Below are 22,036 nucleotides of genomic sequence, written 5' to 3'. Positions count from 1 at the left end.
CAATCAAGACTGGCATGGGAAGCAGGGATTGAGGGGTGACACAAGCCCATCACCTACTGTACCAAAGTCTTTGACACAAGAAATTTCTCTTGCTCATGGCTCTCTCAAAGTGTCTCTGTGCCAGGACACACTCGAAAATCTCTCTTCCCAGCAGGACACTCTAACCTTCCCAAATAATAAAATAGGAACCTCATCCACTTAGGCAGGAACTCTGGAGTTCAATTGGTTCATTCTCTTCTGCTTGATCAGAGTCCGCTAAAGCCAGGTTTCCAGGACCTTGGACAGTTCAGTGTTGGATCTCCCAGGACAGACTCCACCGCCTTCTTTTACTCTGGGACAAAACTCACACTGAAAAAGGCTTTTCTGCCTTGCCCATGGAATTCCATCTGTTTTCACTTGTGCCCAAGGCCTCTTGTCCTCCACATGTGCACTGCTAAGAACTGCCGGGCTGCCTCGACTTCATTCTCTGCCATCAGGAATTTGCACACACTGATGACACCCCCTTGTCGATCCGTGTCTCCTGGGAGCCTCAGCTCTCGCAGTCTCTCCTCTAGGAATGATCCTCCAGAGCCTTTGGAATCTTACTGGCCCTGAACTGCTTTTCTTTCACTAAATCTACTTCATTTACACATGGCAAGCCCAGAACTGTTCAGAACACCTCACGTGGGACCTCACCAATGTTCAGGAGACACCCAGAGTCACCTCCCATGGCCTCATCACAACACTTCTCCCCAGTCCTGATCTGGAGACTGGGGGTCCCTTTTCCCACAATGGTACAGGGACAACTCCTGCTCCATTCATAAGATATGAAACTTTATGGCTTGAATACAGAATAAGTGAATTGAAGTCACAGACCAGCCTTGGTAAAAAAGGAATCGGACACCATTAGTTGTTTGTTTTTTGAATTTCTTAATGATGTCAAGAAATACACTTAAAATGAAATGGTTCATTGTCATGTAATTTTCACAAATCCAAATGGACCATAAAAATGAAACAAATCCATCCTGACCAGTACCTGGCTTTCCAGTTCCTCTCTCTTGATCTCATTCAAGACAAAAGGGGATGAGCTGAGTCCTCACACGGCACCCACAAACCACAGCACACAAATGCCGCAATATGACCTCACTGAAGACATCGCACATCTCCTGGGCTCTGATTGTTTATTCAGCCCTCCCTGACACACACGGAACAATCAAAAGCTCCCAGAGACCAACTCTCACTTTAAAGCTGCCTCCAAGGACAGATGGACATGTTTCAAGAGTAGGACATGACACTGCCAAATTGTGGGAACGAAAACGCTCCCAAACTGAGGACTTACGAGACTCAGCCAACCAAGAGCTGCTGCCTAAAAAATGCCCCAAGAGCAGGGGACAAGGCTGTCCCATCTCTCTAGGACCAGCATAAAAAACCAGCCCAGCGCTTCTCTCCCTCACACGCTTCTCCTCACACCTTCTCCTCCTTCTCCTGCTGACAACCAGGTGAGCATCAAGTCTCTGACCCTCCTCCTCCTGCACGCCTTGGCTCCTCTCTGCCAGCACGCTCGACCCCAGCCTCAGCAGCCCTCACGCCTCCCCACAGCCCCACAACAGCCTCCACACTCCCTCACCCTCCTGCATCACTGCCCCGCACACCCCCACACCCTGCCCTGCCTCATTCCCCTCTCTCTTCCAGGGACCCTCCACACCACACCCATGGCCTGCTATGACCTCTGCCGACCCTGCGGACCCACCCCGCTGGCCAACAGCTGCAACGAGCCCTGTGCCCTGCAATGCCAGGACTCCCACGTTGTCATCAACCCTTCCCCCGTGCTGATCACCCTGCCAGGACCCATCATGACCTCCTTCCCCCAGAACACCGCCATCGGATCCACCTCCTCGGCAGCTGTTGGCAGTGAACTCAGTGCCCAGGGACAGCCCATCTCTGGTGGATTTGGTGGCTTTGGCTATGGCCGTGGATTTGGCTATGGGCTGGGTGGCCTGGGCTGCTATGGCAGAAGGGGTGGCTACATCTGCTAAGGACCCTCAGCACCACCGCTGACACCACCAGCTTGGTGCTCGGGCAACAGCTCCCACAAGGAAAGCATCTCAGCTGATGGTCACTCTACTTGCATGTCACACCAGATTCCTTCCACTGTCTGCTCCTGTCTCTTCATTCCTTCTGCCTAATAAAGTTCTCTTGCATCCCAACACAACAGATCTCTCCTTTTTTTCTTCCAGTAGTCTCACAATCTCACTTTACACAAACCAGGGCTGCACAGACTCTCAGGGAAGGTGGAAAAGAACCACAAAAATTGTCATAGCAAAGATGGCCCCTCCAATACAAACACAGAAAGCCAGGGGGAAACACAGGGGTGGGAAATTCCAGAACAAGTCACAAGCCCATCACTTGCTACAACAAAGGCTTTGACATAACAATGCCTTGCTCAGTGTTCTGGCAAAGTCACTCTGTGCATAATTCCCTTACTCCTGTCTTGTCTCTATTTCTAGGAGGCCTCTCAAGGCATCAAGCACACACTTGACAATCTCTCTTTCCAGAGGGACTCTCAAACCCTCCAAAAAAGCAGTTACGACATCATCAACTTTTAGAGAAACTCAGGAGTGCAAGTGCTTCCATCCCCTCTGTTTAAGCAGGCCTACCCAGAGAAGGATGTCCAGGAGCATGGCCATTGGGCATGGATCTCCCAGGACAGAGACTGCTCCACCTCTTCCACTTTGTCACCACCCACACACTGAAAAAGGATCCTCTGCTCTGCCCATGAAATGCCACCTGTTTTCACTCATGCCCTTGCCCTCTTTTTCTTTACATGTGCTGAGAACAGCCAGGCTGCCTTGACTTTGTTTCCTGCCATCAGAGATTTGCACACATTTATGACATTCCCCTGTCCATCCTTGTCTCCTGAGAGTCCTGAGAGCTCTCCCAGCCTCTCTAGGAAAGACTCTCCAACACTTGCATTATCCATGTGGTCCAGAACTGATCTTGTTTCACTAAATCCATGGGCTTCTTTCCCAGGGTAGGCCAGAAGTGCTCACACCAACCCACATTATTGTTGAGGAGGCTGAACAGCATTGGCTCCAGGAACACAACCCTTGAGCCAGCATCACTTGAGACTTGATTTCATCTGGACTTTGGATCACAAGCCTCCTGGCCCGGCCTGTTAAATATTTGATAAATAATAGCAGTTCACCTCACTGACCGTTTACACCACCTGTACATTGCTGGATAGTTTGGAATGATGCAGTAGGAGACAGTGTCAAAGACAATGCTAAGAGGTGGAGGTAAACAGAGGCCATGGCTCTCGCATCATTAACAATAAGATTTTCTTCTCTGTAGGTAACACAGAAGTCACTAAGATACAATTTTGCCCTCCAAAATCAACTCTAACCGCTCCTTTTCACCTTCTTGTCCAACCTGCACTGACAGTGCTTTCCAGGTGAAAATAATTGTCCCATCCTTGTCTGCAGGAACAAGGTCCCTGGAAAGGTGTTTACAAAGGAAAAGGGAAAAAATGCACTGGCAGGGCAGGTCCCAATACCTGGCAGAGCTGCAAAGCCCAGACTAGCCTGACAGGGCTGTGAGGAAAACAGGCCCCTCTTCTAAATGCAACCACAACCAGTGGCAGAGGGTGACCGATGACACCCCACCCCTTCAAAGCTTGGGTCGCTTCTTCAAACTGCCCCGACATGCCTCCTCAGCAAAAGAATATTTCTCTAATACTCCCACTTAAAAGCGGCCGCGAAGGTCAGACGGAAACGGTCTCAAGAGCAGGACATCAAACTGCACAGATGTGGGAAGGAAAACACTCCCTGCCTGAAGATTCACCAGTCTGGGCCAGGCAAAAGCTGCTGCCTGAGAAATGCCTCAAGGGCATTGGCTGAGGCTGTCTCGCCCCTCCACAACCAGCATAAAAGCTGACTCAGTGCCTGTCTCCCTCACACACTTCTCCTCACACCTTCTCCTCCTGCTCCTGCCGACAACAAGGTGAGTCTCAAGTCCCTGACAGTCCTGCTCCTGCACCCTTGACCCCTCTCTGCCAGCATGCTCAGCCCCAGCCTCAGCAGCCCTTACGCCTCCCCACAGCCCCACAACAGCCTCCACACTCCCTCACCCTCCCACATCACTGTCCCTCGCACCCCCACACCCCCCTGCCCTGCCTCACTCCTCTCTCTCTTCCAGGGATCCTCCACACCACAGCCATGGCCTGCTATGACCTCTGCCAGCCCTGCGGACCCACCCCGCTGGCCAACAGCTGCAACGAGCCCTGTGCCCGCCAGTGCCAGGACTCCCGCGTTGTCACCAACCCTTCCCCTGTGCTGGTCACCCTGCCAGGACCCATCATGACCTCCTTCCCCCAGAACACCGCCGTCGGATCCACCTCCTCGGCTGCTGTTGGCAGTGAACTCAGTGCCCAGGGACAGCCCATCTCTGGTGGATTTGGTGGCTTTGGCTACGGCCTTGGCTACGGCCGTGGATTTGGCTACGGGCTGGGAGGCCTGGGCTGCTATGGCAGAAGGGGCGGCTACATCTGCTAAGGGCCCTCGGCACTACCCCTGACACCACCAGCTCAGTGCTGTGGCAACAGCTCCTGCAAGCAAAGCACCTCGACTGATGGTCACCCTTATTGTACCTCACACCATCTCCCTTCCACTTGTTTCTCCTGCCTTATACTTCTTTTGCCTCAATAAAGTATCCTTGTAACATAGCCTGAGACGTCTCCTCCTCCTTTGTTCTACCAGAGCTCTTGCAGTTTCACCTAGCACAAAGTCAGGAGTCAACAGCCCATCAGTGTGGGTGCAAAAGGGGCCACAAGACCTCTCCTGGGATATCTGTCAACAGCAGAACCATCCACTGGGTTTCCAGAATAGAGCTCAAGCCCTTCCTTTTCCCAAAGCCTTGGACACACCAATGCACTTGTGCCCATATCTCCAACACAACCTCTCAATGGCAGCAAACATTTGTCCAACTCCTCTCCACCGGGAATCTCTGAACATCCCAGCGCTGGAATCCAGGAGTGCACAAGGAACCTGGGGGAATCAATTAGTTCAAGCTGACCTGGTGCCCAGACAAAGCAACCAGCCTTCCCTCAGCTGCTCCTCACAGAAATGGTTCTGTAGATTCTTCACCAACATCCTTGTTCTTTGGACATCCTCGAGCACCTCAATATCTTTCTTGCTCTGAGGAGCCTAAAACTGACCTCAGATTCAGGGTATGGCCTCACCAGTATCCAATACAGTGGGACAGTCACTGCCATGGACTTGCTGGCCCCACTATAGGTGATAAAAGCCAGGATGCTATTGGTTTTCATGGCCATCTGGGGACACATTGGACCATGTGCAGCGACCTGTCGATCCTTTTCCCATGGGCAGCTTTCTAGTCACTCCTTCCCAAGCCTGGAGATTTAAGTATTTACTACATTCCAAGTAAAAATCACCCACAGCCATTCCCTCATTTACTGAGGAGGTCACATCATCACCTCAGGTGATGAGGTTGGTCAAGAAGGATCTGACTTTGCTAAACTCAGGCTGGCTGGGCCTGATCACCTGGTTGTCCTGCAGGGGCCATTAAATACTCTCAAGATGATCTGCTCCAGCAGCTTCTGCAGCACTGGCCTCAGACTGACAGGCCTGGAGTTGCCCAGACTCTTCTTCTGGCCCTTCTTCTAGGGGAGAATCCCATTTGCAAGCCTCCATCAACTGGGACCTCCCCAGTCAGCCAGGACTGCTGGCAAAGAATAGCAAGTGGCTTGAGAGCAGTTCCACCAGCTCCCTCAGAGCCCTTGGGTGTATCCATTCAGTGCCACAGACAAGTCTATCACTGACCATTCTCATTGGATTGTGAGGGCTTCATTCTGCTCCCTGGTGAGGAACTTTCTCCCTCAGCAGGACTCTGTGCCCATCCCAGGAAGCACAATCACACCAAAGGGAATCACTAGTGCTCAAGGAACCTCTTGGACGTGACCAAAGACTCATCGTAGAATGGTTTGGCTTGGAAAGGACCTTGCGGACTCTCTCATTCCAGCCCCTGCCGTGGACAAAGACCTCTTCCACTATCCCAGGTTGCTCCAAGCCCTGGCCAACCCAGCCTCAAACACTACCGGGGTCGTGGCAGTCACAGCTTCTCTGGGCAACCTGTGCCAGGGCCTCATCCCCCACACAGGGAAGAATTTCCTCCCAGTATCCCATCTAACCCTATCCTCTGGCAGTGGGAAGAAATTTCCCCTTGTCCCATCCCCCTCTGTTTGTGTAGGAGATCGTGGAATCCAACCCAACCTGCTCAAGCAGGAAGTGCTCAACAAGGCTGCCCATGACCACGTAAACTCAAGGTTTAGTAACTCAAGGCCATTTTCACTTGTGCCATCACTTGCTAAAAGGGAGAAAAGAGCAACAAGAGTCTCGCAAAAAAACTTTTCAGAAAGCTGTGGAGAGAGAGAAGATCTCTCCTCTGGCTGCTTTGTCTGCATCTAAAAATCCACAGATCATACAACCACTACTCAAAAGTCTTGTTCTCCACATCCCTCAGCAGCTGTTCCTTGAACGTGTCATACCAGAAACACCAGGGTGTCAAAGCCAGAGCAGAAACAATGAGAAAGGCCGGTCAGAAGGACAGGTCTGGCCACCTGGTGGTGATGTGGGGAGGAATGACCATGATGGAAGGATCAACTCCTCACACATGGCAGAGCTGCAAAGCCCAGACCAGTCGGACAAGGATGCAATAGAATGGGGCCCATTCATACAACACACCCACAAACCAAACCACACAAGAGTAACAGGATGGCCACTCTGATGACACCGCTAAGTTATTGTTGTCTATTCTGCATTCTCTGACATGCATCTTCCATGCAAATCCTGCCAAATAAAAAACTTTCATTTCAAAGCTGAAGGTCATATGGACACGGCATCAAGAGCAGGACATCAAACTGCCAAATTGAGGGGAAGGAAAATACTCCCCAGCTCATGACTCACCAGACTCGGCAGGCCAAGAGCTGCAGCCTCCAAAATGCCCCAAGGCCATGGGACAAGGCTGTCTCGCCCCTCCACAACCAGCATAAAAGCCGGCCCAGAGCCTCTCTCCCTCACACACTTCTCCTCACACCTTCTCCTTCTGCTCCTGCTGACAACAGGTGAGCATCAAGTCCCTGACCCTCCTGCTTCTGCACCCCTGGCCCCTCTCTGCCAGCACGCTCAGCCCCAGCCTCAGCAGCCCTCACGCCTCCCCACAGCCCCACAACAGCCTCCACACTCCCTCACCCTCCTGCATCACCGCCCCTCACACCCCCACACCCCTGCCCTGCCTCACTCCCCTCTCTCTCTTCCAGGGACCCTCCACACCACACCCATGGCCTGCTACAACCGCTGCCAGCCCTGCGGACCCACCCCGCTGGCCAACAGCTGCAACGAGCCCTGTGCCCTGCAATGCCAGGACTCCCACATTGTCATCAACCCTTCCCCCGTGCTGGTCACCCTGCCAGGACCCATCATGACCGCCTTCCCCCAGAACACCGCCATCGGATCCACCTCCTCGGCTGCTGTTGGCAGTGAACTCAGTGTGCAGGGACAGCCCATCTCTGGTGGATTTGGTGGCTTTGGCTATGGCCGTGGATTTGGCTATGGGCTGGGTGGCCTGGGCTGCTATTGCAGAAGGGGTGGCTACATCTGCTAAGGACCCTCAGCACCACCGCTGACACCACCAGCTTGGTGCTCGGGCAACAGCTCCCACAAGGAAAGCATCTCAGCTGATGGTCACTCTACTTGCATGTCACACCAGATTCCTTCCACTGTCTGCTCCTGTCTCTTCATTCCTTCTGCCTAATAAAGTTCTCTTGCATCCCAACACAACAGATCTCTCCTTTTTTTCTTCCAGTAGTCTCACAATCTCATTTTACACAAACCAGGGCTGCACAGACTCTCAGGGAAGGTGGAAAAGAACCACAAAAATTGTCATAGCAAAGATGGCCCCTCCAATACAAACACAGAAAGCCAGGGGGAAACACAGGGGTGGGAAATTCCAGAACAAGTCACAAGCCCATCACTTGCTACAACAAAGGCTTTGACATAACAATGCCTTGCTCAGTGTTCTGGCAAAGTCACTCTGTGCATAATTCCCTTACTCCTGTCTTGTCTCTATTTCTAGGAGGCCTCTCAAGGCATCAAGCACACACTTGACAATCTCTCTTTCCAGAGGGACTCTCAAACCCTCCAAAAAAGCAGTTATGACATCATCAACTTTTAGAGAAACTCAGGAGTGCAAGTGCTTCCATCCCCTCTGTTTAAGCAGGCCTACCCAGAGAAGGATGTCCAGGAGCATGGCCATTGGGCATGGATCTCCCAGGACAGAGACTGCTCCACCTCTTCCACTTTGTCACCACCCACACACTGAAAAAGGATCCTCTGCTCTGCCCATGAAATGCCACCTGTTTTCACTCATGCCCTTGCCCTCTTTTTCTTTACATGTGCTGAGAACAGCCAGGCTGCCTTGACTTTGTTTCCTGCCATCAGAGATTTGCACACATTTATGACATTCCCCTGTCCATCCTTGTCTCCTGAGAGTCCTGAGAGCTCTCCCAGCCTCTCTAGGAAAGACTCTCCAACACTTGCATTATCCATGTGGTCCAGAACTGATCTTGTTTCACTAAATCCATGGGCTTCTTTCCCAGGGTAGGCCAGAAGTGCTCACACCAACCCACATTATTGTTGAGGAGGCTGAACAGCATTGGCTCCAGGAACACAACCCTTGAGCCAGCATCACTTGAGACTTGATTTCATCTGGACTTTGGATCACAAGCCTCCTGGCCCGGCCTGTTAAATATTTGATAAATAATAGCAGTTCACCTCACTGACCGTTTACACCACCTGTACATTGCTGGATAGTTTGGAATGATGCAGTATAAGACAGTGTCAAAGACAATGCTAAGAGGTGGAGGTAAACAGAGGCCATGGCTCTCGCATCATTAACAATAAGATTTTCTTCTCTGTAGGTAACACAGAAGTCACTAAGATACAATTTTGCCCTCCAAAATCAACTCTAACCGCTCCTTTTCACCTTCTTGTCCAACCTGCACTGACAGTGCTTTCCAGGTGAAAATAATTGTCCCATCCTTGTCTGCAGGAACAAGGTCCCTGGAAAGGTGTTTACAAAGGAAAAGGGAAAAAATGCACTGGCAGGGCAGGTCCCAATACCTGGCAGAGCTGCAAAGCCCAGACTAGCCTGACAGGGCTGTGAGGAAAACAGGCCCCTCTTCCAAATGCAACCACAACCAGTGGCAGAGGGTGACCGATGACACCCCACCCCTTCAAAGCTTGGGTCGCTTCTTCAAACTGCCCCGACATGCCTCCTCAGCAAAAGAATATTTCTCTAATACTCCCACTTAAAAGCGGCCGCGAAGGTCAGACGGACACGGTCTCAAGAGCAGGACATCAAACTGCACAGATGTGGGAAGGAAAACACTCCCTGCCTGAAGATTTGCCAGTCTGGGCCAGGCAAAAGCTGCTGCCTGAAAAATGCCCCAAGGGCATTGGCTGAGGCTGTCCTGCCCCTCCACAACCAGCATAAAAGCCGGCCCAGAGCCTGTCTCCCTCACACACTTCTCCTCACACCTTCTCCTCCTGCTCCTGCCGACAACAAGGTGAGTCTCAAGTCCCTGACAGTCCTGCTCCTGCACCCTTGACCCCTCTCTTCCAGCATGCTCGGCCCCAGCCTCAGCAGCCCTCACACCTCCCCACAGCCCCACAACAGCCTCCACAATCCCGTGGCCCTCCAGCACCATGGTCCCTCGCACCCCCACACCCCCCTGCCCTGTCTCAATCCTCTCTCTCTTCCAGGGATCCTCCACACCACAGCCATGGCCTGCTACAACCGCTGCCAGCCCTGCGGACCCACCCCGCTGGCCAACAGCTGCAATGAGCCCTGTGCCCGCCAGTGCCAGGACTCCAGCGTCGTCACCAACCCTTCCCCGGTGCTGGTCACCCTGCCAGGACCCATCATGACCTCCTTCCCCCAGAACACCGCTGTCGGATCCACCTCCTCGGCTGCTGTTGGTAGTGAACTCAGTGTGCAGGGACAGCCCATCTCTGGTGGATTTGGTGGCTTTGGCTATGGCCTTGGCTATGGCCGTGGATTTGGCTATGGGCTGGGAGGCCTGGGCTGCTATGGCAGAAGGGGCGGCTACATCTGCTAAGGGCCCTCAGCACCAGCCCTGACACCACCAGCTCGGTGCTGTGGCAACAGCTCCTGCAAGCAAAGCACCTCGACTGATGGTCACCCTTATTGTACCTCACACCATTTCCCTTCCACTTGTTTCTCCTGCCTTATACTTCTTTTGCCTCAATAAAGTATCCTTGTAACATAGCCTGAGACGTCTCCTCCTCCTTTGTTCTACCAGAGCTCTTGCAATTTCACCTAGCACAAAGTCAGGAGCCAACAGCCCATCAGTGTGGGTGCAAAAGGGGCCACAAAACCTCTCCTTGGATATCTGTCAACAGCAGAACCATCCACTGAGTTTCCAGAATAGAGCTCAAGCCCTTCCTTTTCCCAAAGCCTTGGACACACCAATGCACTTGTGCCCATATCTCCAACACAACCTCTCAATGGCAGCAAACATTTGTCCAACTCCTCTCCACCGGGAATCTCTGAACATCCCAGCGCTGGAATCCAGGAGTGCACAAGGAACCTGGGGGAATCAATTAGTTCAAGCTGACCTGGTGCCCAGACAAAGCAACCAGCCTTCCCTCAGCTGCTCCTCACAGAAATGGTTCTGTAGATTCTTCACCAACATCCTTGTTCTTTGGACATCCTCGAGCACCTCAATATCTTTCTTGCTCTGAGGAGCCTAAAACTGACCTCCGATTCAGGGTGTGGCCTCACCAGTATCCAATACAGTGGGACAGTCACTGCCATGGACTTGCTGGCCCCACTATAGGTGATAAAAGCCAGGATGCTATTGGTTTTCATGGCCATGGGGACACATTGGACCATGTGCAGCGACCTGTCGACCAGCACTCCCTGATCCTTTTCCCATGGGCAGCTTTCTAGTCACTCCTTCCCAAGCCTGGAGATTTAAGTATTTACTACATTCCAAGTAAAAATCACCCACAGCCATTCCCTCATTTACTGAGGAGGTCACATCATCACCTCAGGTGATGAGGTTGGTCAAGAAGGATCTGACTTTGCTAAACTCAGGCTGGCTGGGCCTGATCACCTGGTTGTCCTGCAGGGGCCATTAAATACTCTCAAGATGATCTGCTCCAGCAGCTTCTGCAGCACTGGCCTCAGACTGACAGGCCTGGAGTTGCCCAGACTCTTCTTCTGGCCCTTCTTCTAGGGGAGAATCCCATTTGCAAGCCTCCATCAACTGGGACCTCCCCAGTCAGCCAGGACTGCTGGCAAAGAATAGCAAGTGGCTTGAGAGCAGTTCCACCAGCTCCCTCAGAGCCCTTGGGTGTATCCATTCAGTGCCACAGACAAGTCTATCACTGACCATTCTCATTGGATTGTGAGGGCTTCATTCTGCTCCCTGGTGAGGAACTTTCTCCCTCAGCAGGACTCTGTGCCCATCCCAGGAAGCACAATCACACCAAAGGGAATCACTAGTGCTCAAGGAACCTCTTGGACGTGACCAAAGACTCATCGTAGAATGGTTTGGCTTGGAAAGGACCTTGCGGACTCTCTCATTCCAGCCCCTGCCGTGGACAAAGACCTCTTCCACTATCCCAGGTTGCTCCAAGCCCTGGCCAACCCAGCCTCAAACACTACCGGGGTCGTGGCAGTCACAGCTTCTCTGGGCAACCTGTGCCAGGGCCTCATCCCCCACACAGGGAAGAATTTCCTCCCAGTATCCCATCTAACCCTATCCTCTGGCAGTGGGAAGAAATTTCCCCTTGTCCCATCCCCCTCTGTTTGTGTAGGAGATCGTGGAATCCAACCCAACCTGCTCAAGCAGGAAGTGCTCAACAAGGCTGCCCATGACCACGTAAACTCAAGGTTTAGTAACTCAAGGCCATTTTCACTTGTGCCATCACTTGCTAAAAGGGAGAAAAGAGCAACAAGAGTCTCGCAAAAAAACTTTTCAGAAAGCTGTGGAGAGAGAGAAGATCTCTCCTCTGGCTGCTTTGTCTGCATCTAAAAATCCACAGATCATACAACCACTACTCAAAAGTCTTGTTCTCCACATCCCTCAGCAGCTGTTCCTTGAACGTGTCATACCAGAAACACCAGGGTGTCAAAGCCAGAGCAGAAACAATGAGAAAGGCCGGTCAGAAGGACAGGTCTGGCCACCTGGTGGTGATGTGGGGAGGAATGACCATGATGGAAGGATCAACTCCTCACACATGGCAGAGCTGCAAAGCCCAGACCAGTCGGACAAGGATGCAATAGAATGGGGCCCATTCATACAACACACCCACAAACCAAACCACACAAGAGTAACAGGATGGCCACTCTGATGACACCGCTAAGTTATTGTTGTCTATTCTGCATTCTCTGACATGCATCTTCCATGCAAATCCTGCCAAATAAAAAACTTTCATTTCAAAGCTGAAGGTCATATGGACACGGCATCAAGAGCAGGACATCAAACTGCCAAATTGAGGGGAAGGAAAATACTCCCCAGCTCATGACTCACCAGACTCGGCAGGCCAAGAGCTGCAGCCTCCAAAATGCCCCAAGGCCATGGGACATGGCTGTCACCGCCCCTCCACAACCAGCATAAAAGCCGGCCCAGAGCCTCTCTCCCTCACACACTTCTCCTCACACCTTCTCCTTCTGCTCCTGCTGACAACAGGTGAGCATCAAGTCCCCTGACCCTCCTGCTTCTGCACCCCTGGCCCCTCTCTGCCAGCACGCTCGGCCCCAGCCTCAGCAGCCCTCACGCCTCCCCACAGCCCCACAACAGCCTCCACACTCCCTCACCCTCCTGCATCACCGCCCCTCACACCCCCACACCCCTGCCCTGCCTCACTCCCCTCTCTCTCTTCCAGGGACCCTCCACACCACACCCATGGCCTGCTACAACCGCTGCCAGCCCTGCGGACCCACCCCGCTGGCCAACAGCTGCAACGAGCCCTGTGCCCTGCAATGCCAGGACTCCCGCGTTGTCATCCAGCCTTCCCCTGTGCTGGTCACCCTGCCAGGACCCATCATGACCTCCTTCCCCCAGAACACCGCTGTCGGATCCACCTCCTCGGCTGCTGTTGGCAGTGAACTCAGTGCCCAGGGACAGCCCATCTCTGGAGGCTTTGGTGGCTTTGGCTACGGCCTTGGCTATGGCTATGGGCTGGGGGGCCTGGGCTGTTACGGCAGAAGGGGTGGCTACATCTGCTAAGGGCTCTCGGCACCACTCCTGACCCCACCAGCTCGGTGCTCTGGCAACAGCTCCCACAAGTAAAGCAGGAGATGGTTGCCCTGACTGCACCGCTGATCAACTTCCTTCAAATTCTTTCTCCTTTCTCTTCAGTTTTTTTTTTGCCTCAATAAAGCTCTGTTGCATCAAAGCCTTAGATGCTTCCTCTGGTTTTGAATTCCAGTGGTCTCATATCCTCACCCAACACAATGGCAGGGATGAACAGGCCATTGGGGTGGATGGCGGAGAGGCAAAACACCTTCCTTAGTAAAGATGTCACCATCAGTACCAACCAGGATCAGCAAGGGATGTAAGGGAGGCGTGGGACGACCTTCCAGAACATGACACAAGCCCATCACCTGATACATCAAAGGCTTTGACACATCAATGCTCTCCTGTGCATGTCTCTGGCAAAGCCACTCCATGGCAGCACATACTTGACAAAGTCTCCTCCCAGCAGGACCCTCTAACCCTCACTGCAAACAGAAAAACAACATCATCCACTTGGACAGGAACCCTGGGGAACCCTCAAGCAAGACAAGGATTTCCAGGACCAGGAACAGTTCAGGTCTGGATCATCAAGGACAGACACTCCACCACCTCTTCCCATCTCTGACTACCCTCACAATGAAAAGTTCTTGCCTTTTGTGCCCATGGAATTCCATCTGTTTTCACTTTCTGCCCTTGCCCTCTTTTCCCTCATGGTTGCATTGCTGAGATCAGCCAGGCTCCCTCAACTTCATCCCCTGCAAACAGGAATTTGCACACACTGATGATGCCCCCCTGTCCAGCCTTGTCTCCTGGGAGTCCCATGTATCTCAATCCTCTGTGAAAGATTCTCCAGCCCTTACTTTACCTTGGTGGTCTTGCACCGGTCTTGCTTCAATAAGTCCATGGGCTTCCTCCCCTGGGGAGCCCAGAAGTGCCTGCACACACCCACCTGAATATTGAGGATGTTGATCAGTGTTGGCTCCATGGATAAGACTCTTGACCTACTTCCCTTGAGACTTGACTGCACCTGGACTTCGGATCGCAAGGCTCTTGGTCCAGAATGTTACACATTATATAAACATAGCAGTTGACTTCAGTGATCACTTACATGACCTGTACATTCTGAGATAGTCTGGGATGATGCCATAGGAGACACTGTAAAAACCCTTAGTAAAAGCTGGAGGTAAACACCAGCCATGTCTCTCCCATCATCCACAATTAGCTGTTCTTCTCTGTAGGTAACACAGAGGTCACTAATACAGGATTTTGCCTTCCAAAATTCATGCTAACTTCTCATTATCTTCTTCTCTGACCTGCTCTTGGCAGTGCTTTGCAGAAGAAAAAAATTGTCCCATCCTTGTCTGCAGGAACAAGGTCTCTGGAAAGCCATGGACAAGGTGGGAGGAAGTAAAAGTACTGGAACGGGCGGGTCCTAATATCTGGCACAGCCGCAAAGGCCAGACACGCCTGGCAGGGCGAAGAGGGCCCATCTTCACAACACACCCACAAACTAAATCACACAGGTGCCAAAGGGTGACCTCACTGATGACACCCATATTTTTCCTAAGCTTTTGTTGTTTATTCTGGTTTCTCTGATGCCCATCTTCAATGAAAACCTTCCCAAACACCAACTCTCACTTTAACGCTGCCACCAAGGTCAGATGGACACCGACTCAAGGGCAGGATATGGAGTTGTACGGTTGCTAGAAGGAAAACATTCCTCACCTCATGAATCGCAAGGCTGGGCCAGGCAAAACTGATGATTTCCATTCAGGTACCTTGAAAGAGTTACAAGGTTACTCTCTTTTTCTGAAAATTTAACATATCCAGTTCCTTCAACTGCTCCTCACATGTCGTCTTCTTCTTATCCTTCACTGGCTGCCATGAACAAGCACAAGACTTTGGGGAGCATGGGAGGCTTCCCAAAATGCCTAAATGGGATTGCCTGCCCATCTCCAGTGTGTGGATACAAATATTGCTGCTAGCAAGATTTTTTCCCGCTTCTTTCCAGTCCCGTGAGATACTTTTCTCTCTCACAGAAGATATTTGTAGACTTCTATAGAATAGGAACACCTGCGGCCTTGCAAAGCCTTGTTTATAGTACAGTAGAAAAATACTTTGACAACGGATGTTTTAGGAATTTAGCCAATCACCCCAAGGGATGGCTGATCCTTTGGCCAATTGGATTATGAAGAAAAAAGTCTATAAAAGAGTTGTAAAATAGTTAAATAAATCAATCTTGCTGCACAACTCCTGCCTGTTGGATCTCTCTTCGCCTCCCTACCACTGCGGGACACCATGATACCTGTGGGAAAAGCCTGGCATATAGACAGGTTTGGAAAGTTGGAAACAAGGAAAGGAGGGAGAGAATGAAATGGAAGGGGACAGCCCACACCCCCAGAAGAGCTGCAAAGCCCAGACCAGCCTGATGTGGCTCTGGGGAAATGAGGCACCTCTTCACAAGACAGCAACAAACCACAGCACACAGGGCGATCTCACTGATGACATCTCATCTCTACAAAGCTTTCATCATGACTTCAAACGCTCCTTGAAAAACATCATCATCATCAGGTTTGGTCACTGAAACTCACACATTAAAGTTGCCATCAAGGTCAGATGGACACAGCTTCAAGAGCAGGACATGACACTGAAGAGTTGCGAGAAGGAAAACACTCCCAACATCATCACTCGCCAGGCTGGGCAGGCCAAGAGCTGCAGCCCGCAAAATGCCCCAAGGCCATGGGACAAGGCTGTCCCGCCCCTCCACAACCAGCATAAAAGCCGGCCCAGTGCCTCTCTCCCTCACACACTTCTCCTCACACCTTCTCCTTCTGCTCCTGCTGAAAACAGGGTGAGTCTCAAGCCCCCTGACCCTCCTGCTCCTGCACTCCCTGACCCCTCTCTGCCAGCATTCTTGGCCCCAGCCTCAGCAGCCCTCACACCTCCCCACAGCCCCACAACAGCCTCCACACTCCCTCACCCTCCTGCATCACCGCCCCTCACACCCCCACACCCCTGCCCTGCCTCACTCCCCTCTCTCTTCCAGGGACCCTCCACACCACACCCATGGCCTGCTACAACCGCTGCCAACCCTGCGGACCCACCCCGCTGGCCAACAGCTGCAACGAGCCCTGTGCCCTGCAATGCCAGGACTCCCACGTTGTCATCAACCCTTCCCCCGTGCTGATCACCCTGCCAGGACCCATCATGACCTCCTTCCCCCAGAACACCGCTGTCGGATCCACCTCCTCAGCTGCTGTTGGCAGTGAACTCAGTGCCCAGGGACAGCCCATCTCTGGAGGCTTTGGTGGCTTTGGCTATGGCCTTGGCTATGGCTGTGGATTTGGCTACGGGCTGGGAGGCCTGGGCTGCTATGGCAGAAGGGGTGGCTACATCTGCTAAGAGCCCTCAGCACCAGCCCTGACACCACCAGCTCAGTGATCTGGAAACAGTCCCTGCAAGCAAAACACATCAGCTGATGGTGGCTGGAGTTGTACTTCTGACCAGCTCTTTTCAAATTCCTTCTCTTCTCTCTTCATTCTTTTGTCTCAATAAAACTCTGTTGCATCAAAGCCTTACACGCCTCCTCTTCTTTTGGAATTCGGCCTCACATCCTCACCCGGTTTTCCAGTGCCGGAAATGAACAGGCCATTGGGGTAGATGCAAAAGGGCACAACACATTTCTTAGGAAATCTATCCCTAAGAGTAACCACCAAGACTGGCACGGGAAACAGGGGAGAGGGGGGACCTTCCAGAACATGACCCAAGCCCATCACTTGCTATACCAAAGCCTTTGACACATCAATGCTCTCTTGCCCATCAACGGTTCTGGGTAAATCTCTCCATGCCAGCACACACCTGACAGAATCTCTTCCCAGCAGCAATCTCAAGCCCTCCCAGCAAAGAGGGGGATTATATCATCCACTTAGGCAGGATCTCTGCAGTGCCAGTGCCTCCATCCCCTCTGCTCAAGCAGGCCCAACAAGAGCAGGATTTCCAGATCCATGGACTGTTCAGGTTTGGATCTCCCAGGGCACACACCTCTTCAACTTTGTGTCCAGCCTCACCTCGAAAAATTCTTGCATTCTTTGCCCACGGAATTCCATCTGGTTTCCCTTATGCCCTTGTGCTCTTGTCCTTCATGGTTGCACTGCTGAGAACAGCGGGGCTCCTTCACTGCATTCTCTGCCATCAGGGACTTGCACACACTGATGACACCCCCATCCATCCTCATCTCCTGGGAGTCCCAGCTTTCTCAGACTATGCTCCAGGAAAGATTCTCCAGCCCCCTTAGAATCTTGGTGGCCCTGAACTGGTCTAGTTTCAAGAAGTCCACGGGCAATTCTTCCAAGAAGTTTCTGAAAACTGTCCTTAACACTGGTGATGCCTTTTTAAGTAAGGGTGGATCGAGACCTTGTGGTCCCTTTGTTCTCCACCAGCACCACAGGGTCCTGCTCAGCCAAGCTGCTACCCACTCTCTCCGCCCACACCGTGACCTGGAGCCCAGTGCTATTCCTGCCCAGACGTGGAACACATTTCACATTTCCTCCTCCTGAACTTCAGGAGATTCCTTTAACCCTCAGTCTCCACGTCCCTCTCACTCGCGGCACAACCATCCATTGCCTCAGCCGCTCCATCATCTGCCAACTCTCTGAGGGGCCAACAGTCCCACTGCCCATGTCGTTGGTGAGAATGTTGAACAGGCTTGGCCTCATGGATATGATTCCGCACCTACTTCCCTTGAGACTTGGCTCCCGCTGGACTTTATGCCACTGATCAGCAGCCTCTGGGCACAGCCCCTCAGCCACTCACAGCCCACTCACTGCACTCTCAGGAAACCCAGGCTTGCTCGGCTGCTCTGGGAGTGGACAATGGCAAGGAGCCTCAAAGGCTTCACAAAAGGGTTGACTTCAACAGCAGCACCAGCTCTCTCCTCATGCCCACTGGGACAGAGGTGACACAGAGCTCAGACAAGCACCATTTCCTCCAGGGAAATCCTCCAAGAGGAGTGGCCTCAGCACCGGACACTTGACACAACTCAAGACAACAAAGACCTGGCTCACCTCTCCCCTTCGGCTGCTCCCACCCACCCTCTCCTCCCTTGAACAGGTGACACCAACATCCATGGAATCAGTTCAGCTGAAAAAGACGCTTGACATTGAGTCCAACTGTAAACCAAGCTTTGTGGAGGCCACCAATCTTAGAAACATTTTATTTGGAGAAGACCCAAATGTAAACTATCATCCAGTCCAACCCTTCCCCCATCACTTCCAAGTCCACCATGAAACATATCCCCACAGGCCACATCTCCACAGCTTCTAAATGCCTCCAGCAATGGTGACTGCACCACTGTCCTGAGCAGCCATTGAGAGGGCTTGACAACTCTTTCCATGAAGTAATTTTCCCTAATAAAAACTCCGCCTCTGCTGGGGAAACTCCATCCCCTCTTCTCCTATGGCTCAGGAAAAGGGAGACAAGGCTAACATCAAAGGATTTCCATTCAGGTACCTCTAGAGAGCAGAAGGCCAACCCTCTTTTTCTCAAAATTGAACATGCCAACTTCCTTCAGCTGCTCCTCCTCATGGGTCTTGTTCTCCTTATCCTTCACGTGTTTTCCTTTCCACGTGTAAGAGCCCAGCCCAGCTCTGTGACCTCCACATGGCCCAGGTAAGATGAGCACTAGGGATGAACCAACACAAGACTGTGGTGAGCATGGGAGGCCTCCCTAAATCCCAGGAATTCCTTTCTCATGTCCAACAGGAAAGGAGAAGCATATAGACAGGCCTGGAGACATGGAGCCAAGGCGGGGACGGAGAGAACGTGATGAAAGCTTCCAGATCTCTCATCCCAAGTACACCTGCAAATCCCAACCATCCTGACAGAGCTGGCATGGAACGGGGCTGCTCTTCCCAGCACAACCACAAACCCAAAAACACGAGTTCCACAGGCTGACCTCACTGATGACATCCCACTGTCCAAAGCTCCTGTCACGTCTCCAGCCTTCCCTGAAAAACATCATCATCACCCAACTTTGGTCTTTATTACTTGCTTTTAAAAGCTGCCGCCAAGGTCACATGGACACGGCTTTAAGAGCAGGACATGACACTGCCGAATTGTGGGAAGGAAAACACTCTCCAGCTCATGACTCGCCAGGCTGGGCAGGCCAAGAGCTGCAGCCCGCAAAATGCCCCAAGGCCATGGGACAAGGCTGTCCCGCCCCTCCACAACCAGCATAAAAGCCGGCCCAGAGCCTCTCTCCCTCACACACTTCTCCTCACACCTTCTCCTTCTGCTCCTGCTGACAACAGGTGAGCATCAAGTCCCTGACCCTCCTGCTTCTGCACCCCTGGCCCCTCTCTGCCAGCACGCTCGGCCCCAGCCTCAGCAGCCCTCACGCCTCCCCACAGCCCCACAACAGCCTCCACACTCCCTCACCCTCCTGCATCACCGCCCCTCACACCCCCACACCCCTGCCCTGCCTCACTCCCCTCTCTCTTCCAGGGACCCTCCACACCACACCCATGGCCTGCTACAACCGCTGCCAGCCCTGCGGACCCACCCCGCTGGCCAACAGCTGCAACGAGCCCTGTGCCCTGCAATGCCAGGACTCCCACGTTGTCATCAACCCTTCCCCCGTGCTGATCACCCTGCCAGGACCCATCATGACCTCCTTCCCCCAGAACACCGCTGTCGGATCCACCTCCTCGGCTGCTGTTGGCAGTGAACTCAGTGCCCAGGGACAGCCCATCTCTGGAGGCTTTGGTGGCTTTGGCTATGGCCTTGGCTATGGCTGTGGATTTGGCTACGGGCTGGGAGGCCTGGGCTGCTATGGCAGAAGGGGTGGCTACATCTGCTAAGGGCTCTCAGCACCAGCCCTGACACCACCAGCTCAGTGCCCTGGCAACAGCTCCTGCAAGCAACACACATCAGCTGATGCTTGCTAGACTTGCACCTCAGACCAGCTCTTTTCAAATTCCTTCTCTTCTCTCTTCATTCTTTTGTCTCAATAAAACTCTGTTGCATCAAAGCCTTACACGCCTCCTCTTCTTTTGGAATTCGGCCTCACATCCTCACCCGGATTTCCAGGGCCGGAAATGAACAGGCCATTGGGGTAGATGCAAAAGGGCACAACACATTTCTTAGGAAATCTATCCCTAAGAGTAACCACCAAGACTGGCACGGGAAACAGGGGAGAGGGGGGACCTTCCAGAACATGACCCAAGCCCATCACTTGCTATACCAAAGCCTTTGACACATCAATGCTCTCTTGCCCATCAACGGTTCTGGGTAAATCTCTCCATGCCAGCACACACTTGACAGAATCTCTTCCCAGCAGCAATCTCAAGCCCTCCCAGCAAAGAGGGGGATTATATCATCCACTTAGGCAGGATCTCTGCAGTGCCAGTGCCTCCATCCCCTCTGCTCAAGCAGGCCCAACAAGAGCAGGATTTCCAGATCCATGGACTGCTCAGGTTTGGATCTCCCAGGGCACACACCTCTTCAACTTTGTGTCCAGCCTCACCTCGAAAAATGCTTGCATTCTTTGCCACGGAATTCCATCTGGTTTCCCTTATGCCCTTGTGCTCTTGTCCTTTATGGCTGCACTGCTGAGAACAGCGGGGCTCCTTCACTGCATTCTCTGCCATCAGGGACTTGCACACACTGATGACACCCCCATCCATCCTCGTCTCCTGGGAGTCCCAGCTTTCTCAGACTATGCTCCAGGAAAGATTCTCCAGCCCCCTTAGAATCTTGGTGGCCCTGAACTGGTCTAGTTTCAAGAAGTCCACGGGCAATTCTTCCAAGAAGTTTCTGAAAACTGTCCTTAACACTGGTGATGCCTTTTTAAGTACGGGTTGATTGAGACCTTGTGGTCCCTTTGTTCTCCACCAGCACCACAGGGTCCTGCTCAGCCAAGCTGCTACCCACTCTCTCCGCCCACGCCGTGACCTGGAGCCCAGTGCTATTCCTGCCCAGACGCGGAACTTCACATTTCCTCCTCCTGAACTTCAGGAGATTCCTTTAACCCTCAGTCTCCACGTCCCTCTCACTCGCGGCACAACCATCCATTGCCTCAGCCGCTCCATCATCTGCCAACTCTCTGAGGGGCCAACAATCCCACTGCCCATGTCGTTGGTGAGAATGTTGAACAGGCTTGGCCTCATGGATATGATTCCGCACCTACTTCCCTTGAGACTTGGCTCCCGCTGGACTTTATGCCACTGATCAGCAGCCTCTGGGCACAGCCCCTCAGCCACTCACAGCCCACTCACTGCACTCTCAGGAAACCCAGGCTTGCTCGGCTGCTCTGGGAGTGGACAATGGCAAGGAGCCTCAAAGGCTTCACAAAAGGGTTGACTTCAACAGCAGTACCAGCTCTCTCCTCATGCCCACTGGGACAGAGGTGACACAGAGCTCAGACAAGCACCATTTCCTCCAGGGAAATCCTCCAAGAGGAGTGGCCTCAGCACCGTGTTGGGGTCCCTCCCCCGCCGTGTAGCCCTGGGAGAGGGGCCCTGAGGGCACAGACATGGGGATTCCCTGCCCCTGCTCAGCCTCGTTCCCATTGGTTGGTTTGTGTTCCCTGCGCGGGCAGAAGGACCCTTGGTCCCGTGACTGGAACAGTTCCTCGGCAGAGCTCCGGCCATGCGGCTGGAGAAATAAACATCTCTGAAACATCTAGCAAGAATCTGTCTGTCCATATATATTTCCTTT

At 52.7% G+C, this 22,036-nt stretch overlaps 7 protein-coding genes across 7 annotated transcripts; all 7 read left to right on the top strand.

The window, feature by feature from the left end:
- Positions 1-818: 818 nt before the first annotated feature.
- LOC116435861 (feather beta keratin-like) lies at positions 819-2,030 on the top strand. Its single transcript, XM_032092507.1, has 2 exons — positions 819-1,478; positions 1,672-2,030. Exon 2 carries the CDS (start codon positions 1,692-1,694, stop codon positions 2,013-2,015), a length of 324 nt encoding a protein of 107 aa, XP_031948398.1. The 5' UTR covers positions 819-1,478; positions 1,672-1,691; the 3' UTR covers positions 2,016-2,030.
- Positions 2,031-4,176: 2,146 nt separating this feature from the next.
- On the top strand, positions 4,177-4,699 carry LOC116435837 (feather beta keratin-like). The gene has a single exon (XM_032092454.1). It carries the CDS (start codon positions 4,194-4,196, stop codon positions 4,527-4,529), a length of 336 nt encoding a protein of 111 aa, XP_031948345.1. The 5' UTR covers positions 4,177-4,193; the 3' UTR covers positions 4,530-4,699.
- Positions 4,700-7,078: 2,379 nt separating this feature from the next.
- Positions 7,079-7,656, top strand: LOC116435846 (feather beta keratin-like). The gene is made up of 2 exons (XM_032092482.1): positions 7,079-7,117; positions 7,313-7,656. Exon 2 carries the CDS (start codon positions 7,333-7,335, stop codon positions 7,654-7,656), a length of 324 nt encoding a protein of 107 aa, XP_031948373.1. The 5' UTR covers positions 7,079-7,117; positions 7,313-7,332.
- A 2,139-nt stretch (positions 7,657-9,795) lies between these two features.
- On the top strand, positions 9,796-10,318 carry LOC116435561 (feather beta keratin-like). Its single transcript, XM_032091995.1, has one exon. It carries the CDS (start codon positions 9,836-9,838, stop codon positions 10,169-10,171), a length of 336 nt encoding a protein of 111 aa, XP_031947886.1. The 5' UTR covers positions 9,796-9,835; the 3' UTR covers positions 10,172-10,318.
- A 2,415-nt stretch (positions 10,319-12,733) lies between these two features.
- On the top strand, positions 12,734-13,487 carry LOC116435597 (feather beta keratin-like). Its single transcript, XM_032092074.1, has 2 exons — positions 12,734-12,772; positions 12,969-13,487. The coding sequence occupies exon 2, from the start codon at positions 12,989-12,991 to the stop codon at positions 13,310-13,312; it is 324 nt and encodes a 107-aa protein (XP_031947965.1). The 5' UTR covers positions 12,734-12,772; positions 12,969-12,988; the 3' UTR covers positions 13,313-13,487.
- A 2,567-nt stretch (positions 13,488-16,054) lies between these two features.
- On the top strand, positions 16,055-16,899 carry LOC116435591 (feather beta keratin-like). Its single transcript, XM_032092060.1, has 2 exons — positions 16,055-16,172; positions 16,368-16,899. The coding sequence occupies exon 2, from the start codon at positions 16,388-16,390 to the stop codon at positions 16,721-16,723; it is 336 nt and encodes a 111-aa protein (XP_031947951.1). The 5' UTR covers positions 16,055-16,172; positions 16,368-16,387; the 3' UTR covers positions 16,724-16,899.
- A 2,591-nt stretch (positions 16,900-19,490) lies between these two features.
- On the top strand, positions 19,491-20,354 carry LOC116435572 (feather beta keratin-like). Its single transcript, XM_032092020.1, has 2 exons — positions 19,491-19,629; positions 19,823-20,354. The coding sequence occupies exons 1-2, from the start codon at positions 19,506-19,508 to the stop codon at positions 20,176-20,178; spliced, it is 480 nt and encodes a 159-aa protein (XP_031947911.1). The 5' UTR covers positions 19,491-19,505; the 3' UTR covers positions 20,179-20,354.
- The last annotated feature ends 1,682 nt before the right edge of the window (positions 20,355-22,036 follow it).

Source organism: Corvus moneduloides, chromosome 1 (assembly GCF_009650955.1).
Source record: "Corvus moneduloides isolate bCorMon1 chromosome 1, bCorMon1.pri, whole genome shotgun sequence".
In the NCBI taxonomy this organism is placed as follows: domain Eukaryota; kingdom Metazoa; phylum Chordata; class Aves; order Passeriformes; family Corvidae; genus Corvus; species Corvus moneduloides.
The sequence above is the reverse complement of the archived record's forward strand: the minus strand, read 5'-3'. Positions and strand labels throughout refer to the sequence as shown.

Coding starts and splice junctions, on each gene's coding strand:
- LOC116435597 (XM_032092074.1), top strand. CDS start 12,989: ATGGCCTGCTACAACCGCTGCCAGCCCTGCGGACCCACCCCGCTGGCC.
- LOC116435837 (XM_032092454.1), top strand. CDS start 4,194: ATGGCCTGCTATGACCTCTGCCAGCCCTGCGGACCCACCCCGCTGGCC.
- LOC116435561 (XM_032091995.1), top strand. CDS start 9,836: ATGGCCTGCTACAACCGCTGCCAGCCCTGCGGACCCACCCCGCTGGCC.
- LOC116435861 (XM_032092507.1), top strand. CDS start 1,692: ATGGCCTGCTATGACCTCTGCCGACCCTGCGGACCCACCCCGCTGGCC.
- LOC116435572 (XM_032092020.1), top strand. CDS start 19,506: ATGCCCCAAGGCCATGGGACAAGGCTGTCCCGCCCCTCCACAACCAGC. Junction 19,630..19,822: donor TCTGCTCCTGCTGACAACAG/GTGAGCATCAAG, acceptor TCTCTCTTCCAG/GGACCCTCCACACCACACCC.
- LOC116435591 (XM_032092060.1), top strand. CDS start 16,388: ATGGCCTGCTACAACCGCTGCCAACCCTGCGGACCCACCCCGCTGGCC.
- LOC116435846 (XM_032092482.1), top strand. CDS start 7,333: ATGGCCTGCTACAACCGCTGCCAGCCCTGCGGACCCACCCCGCTGGCC.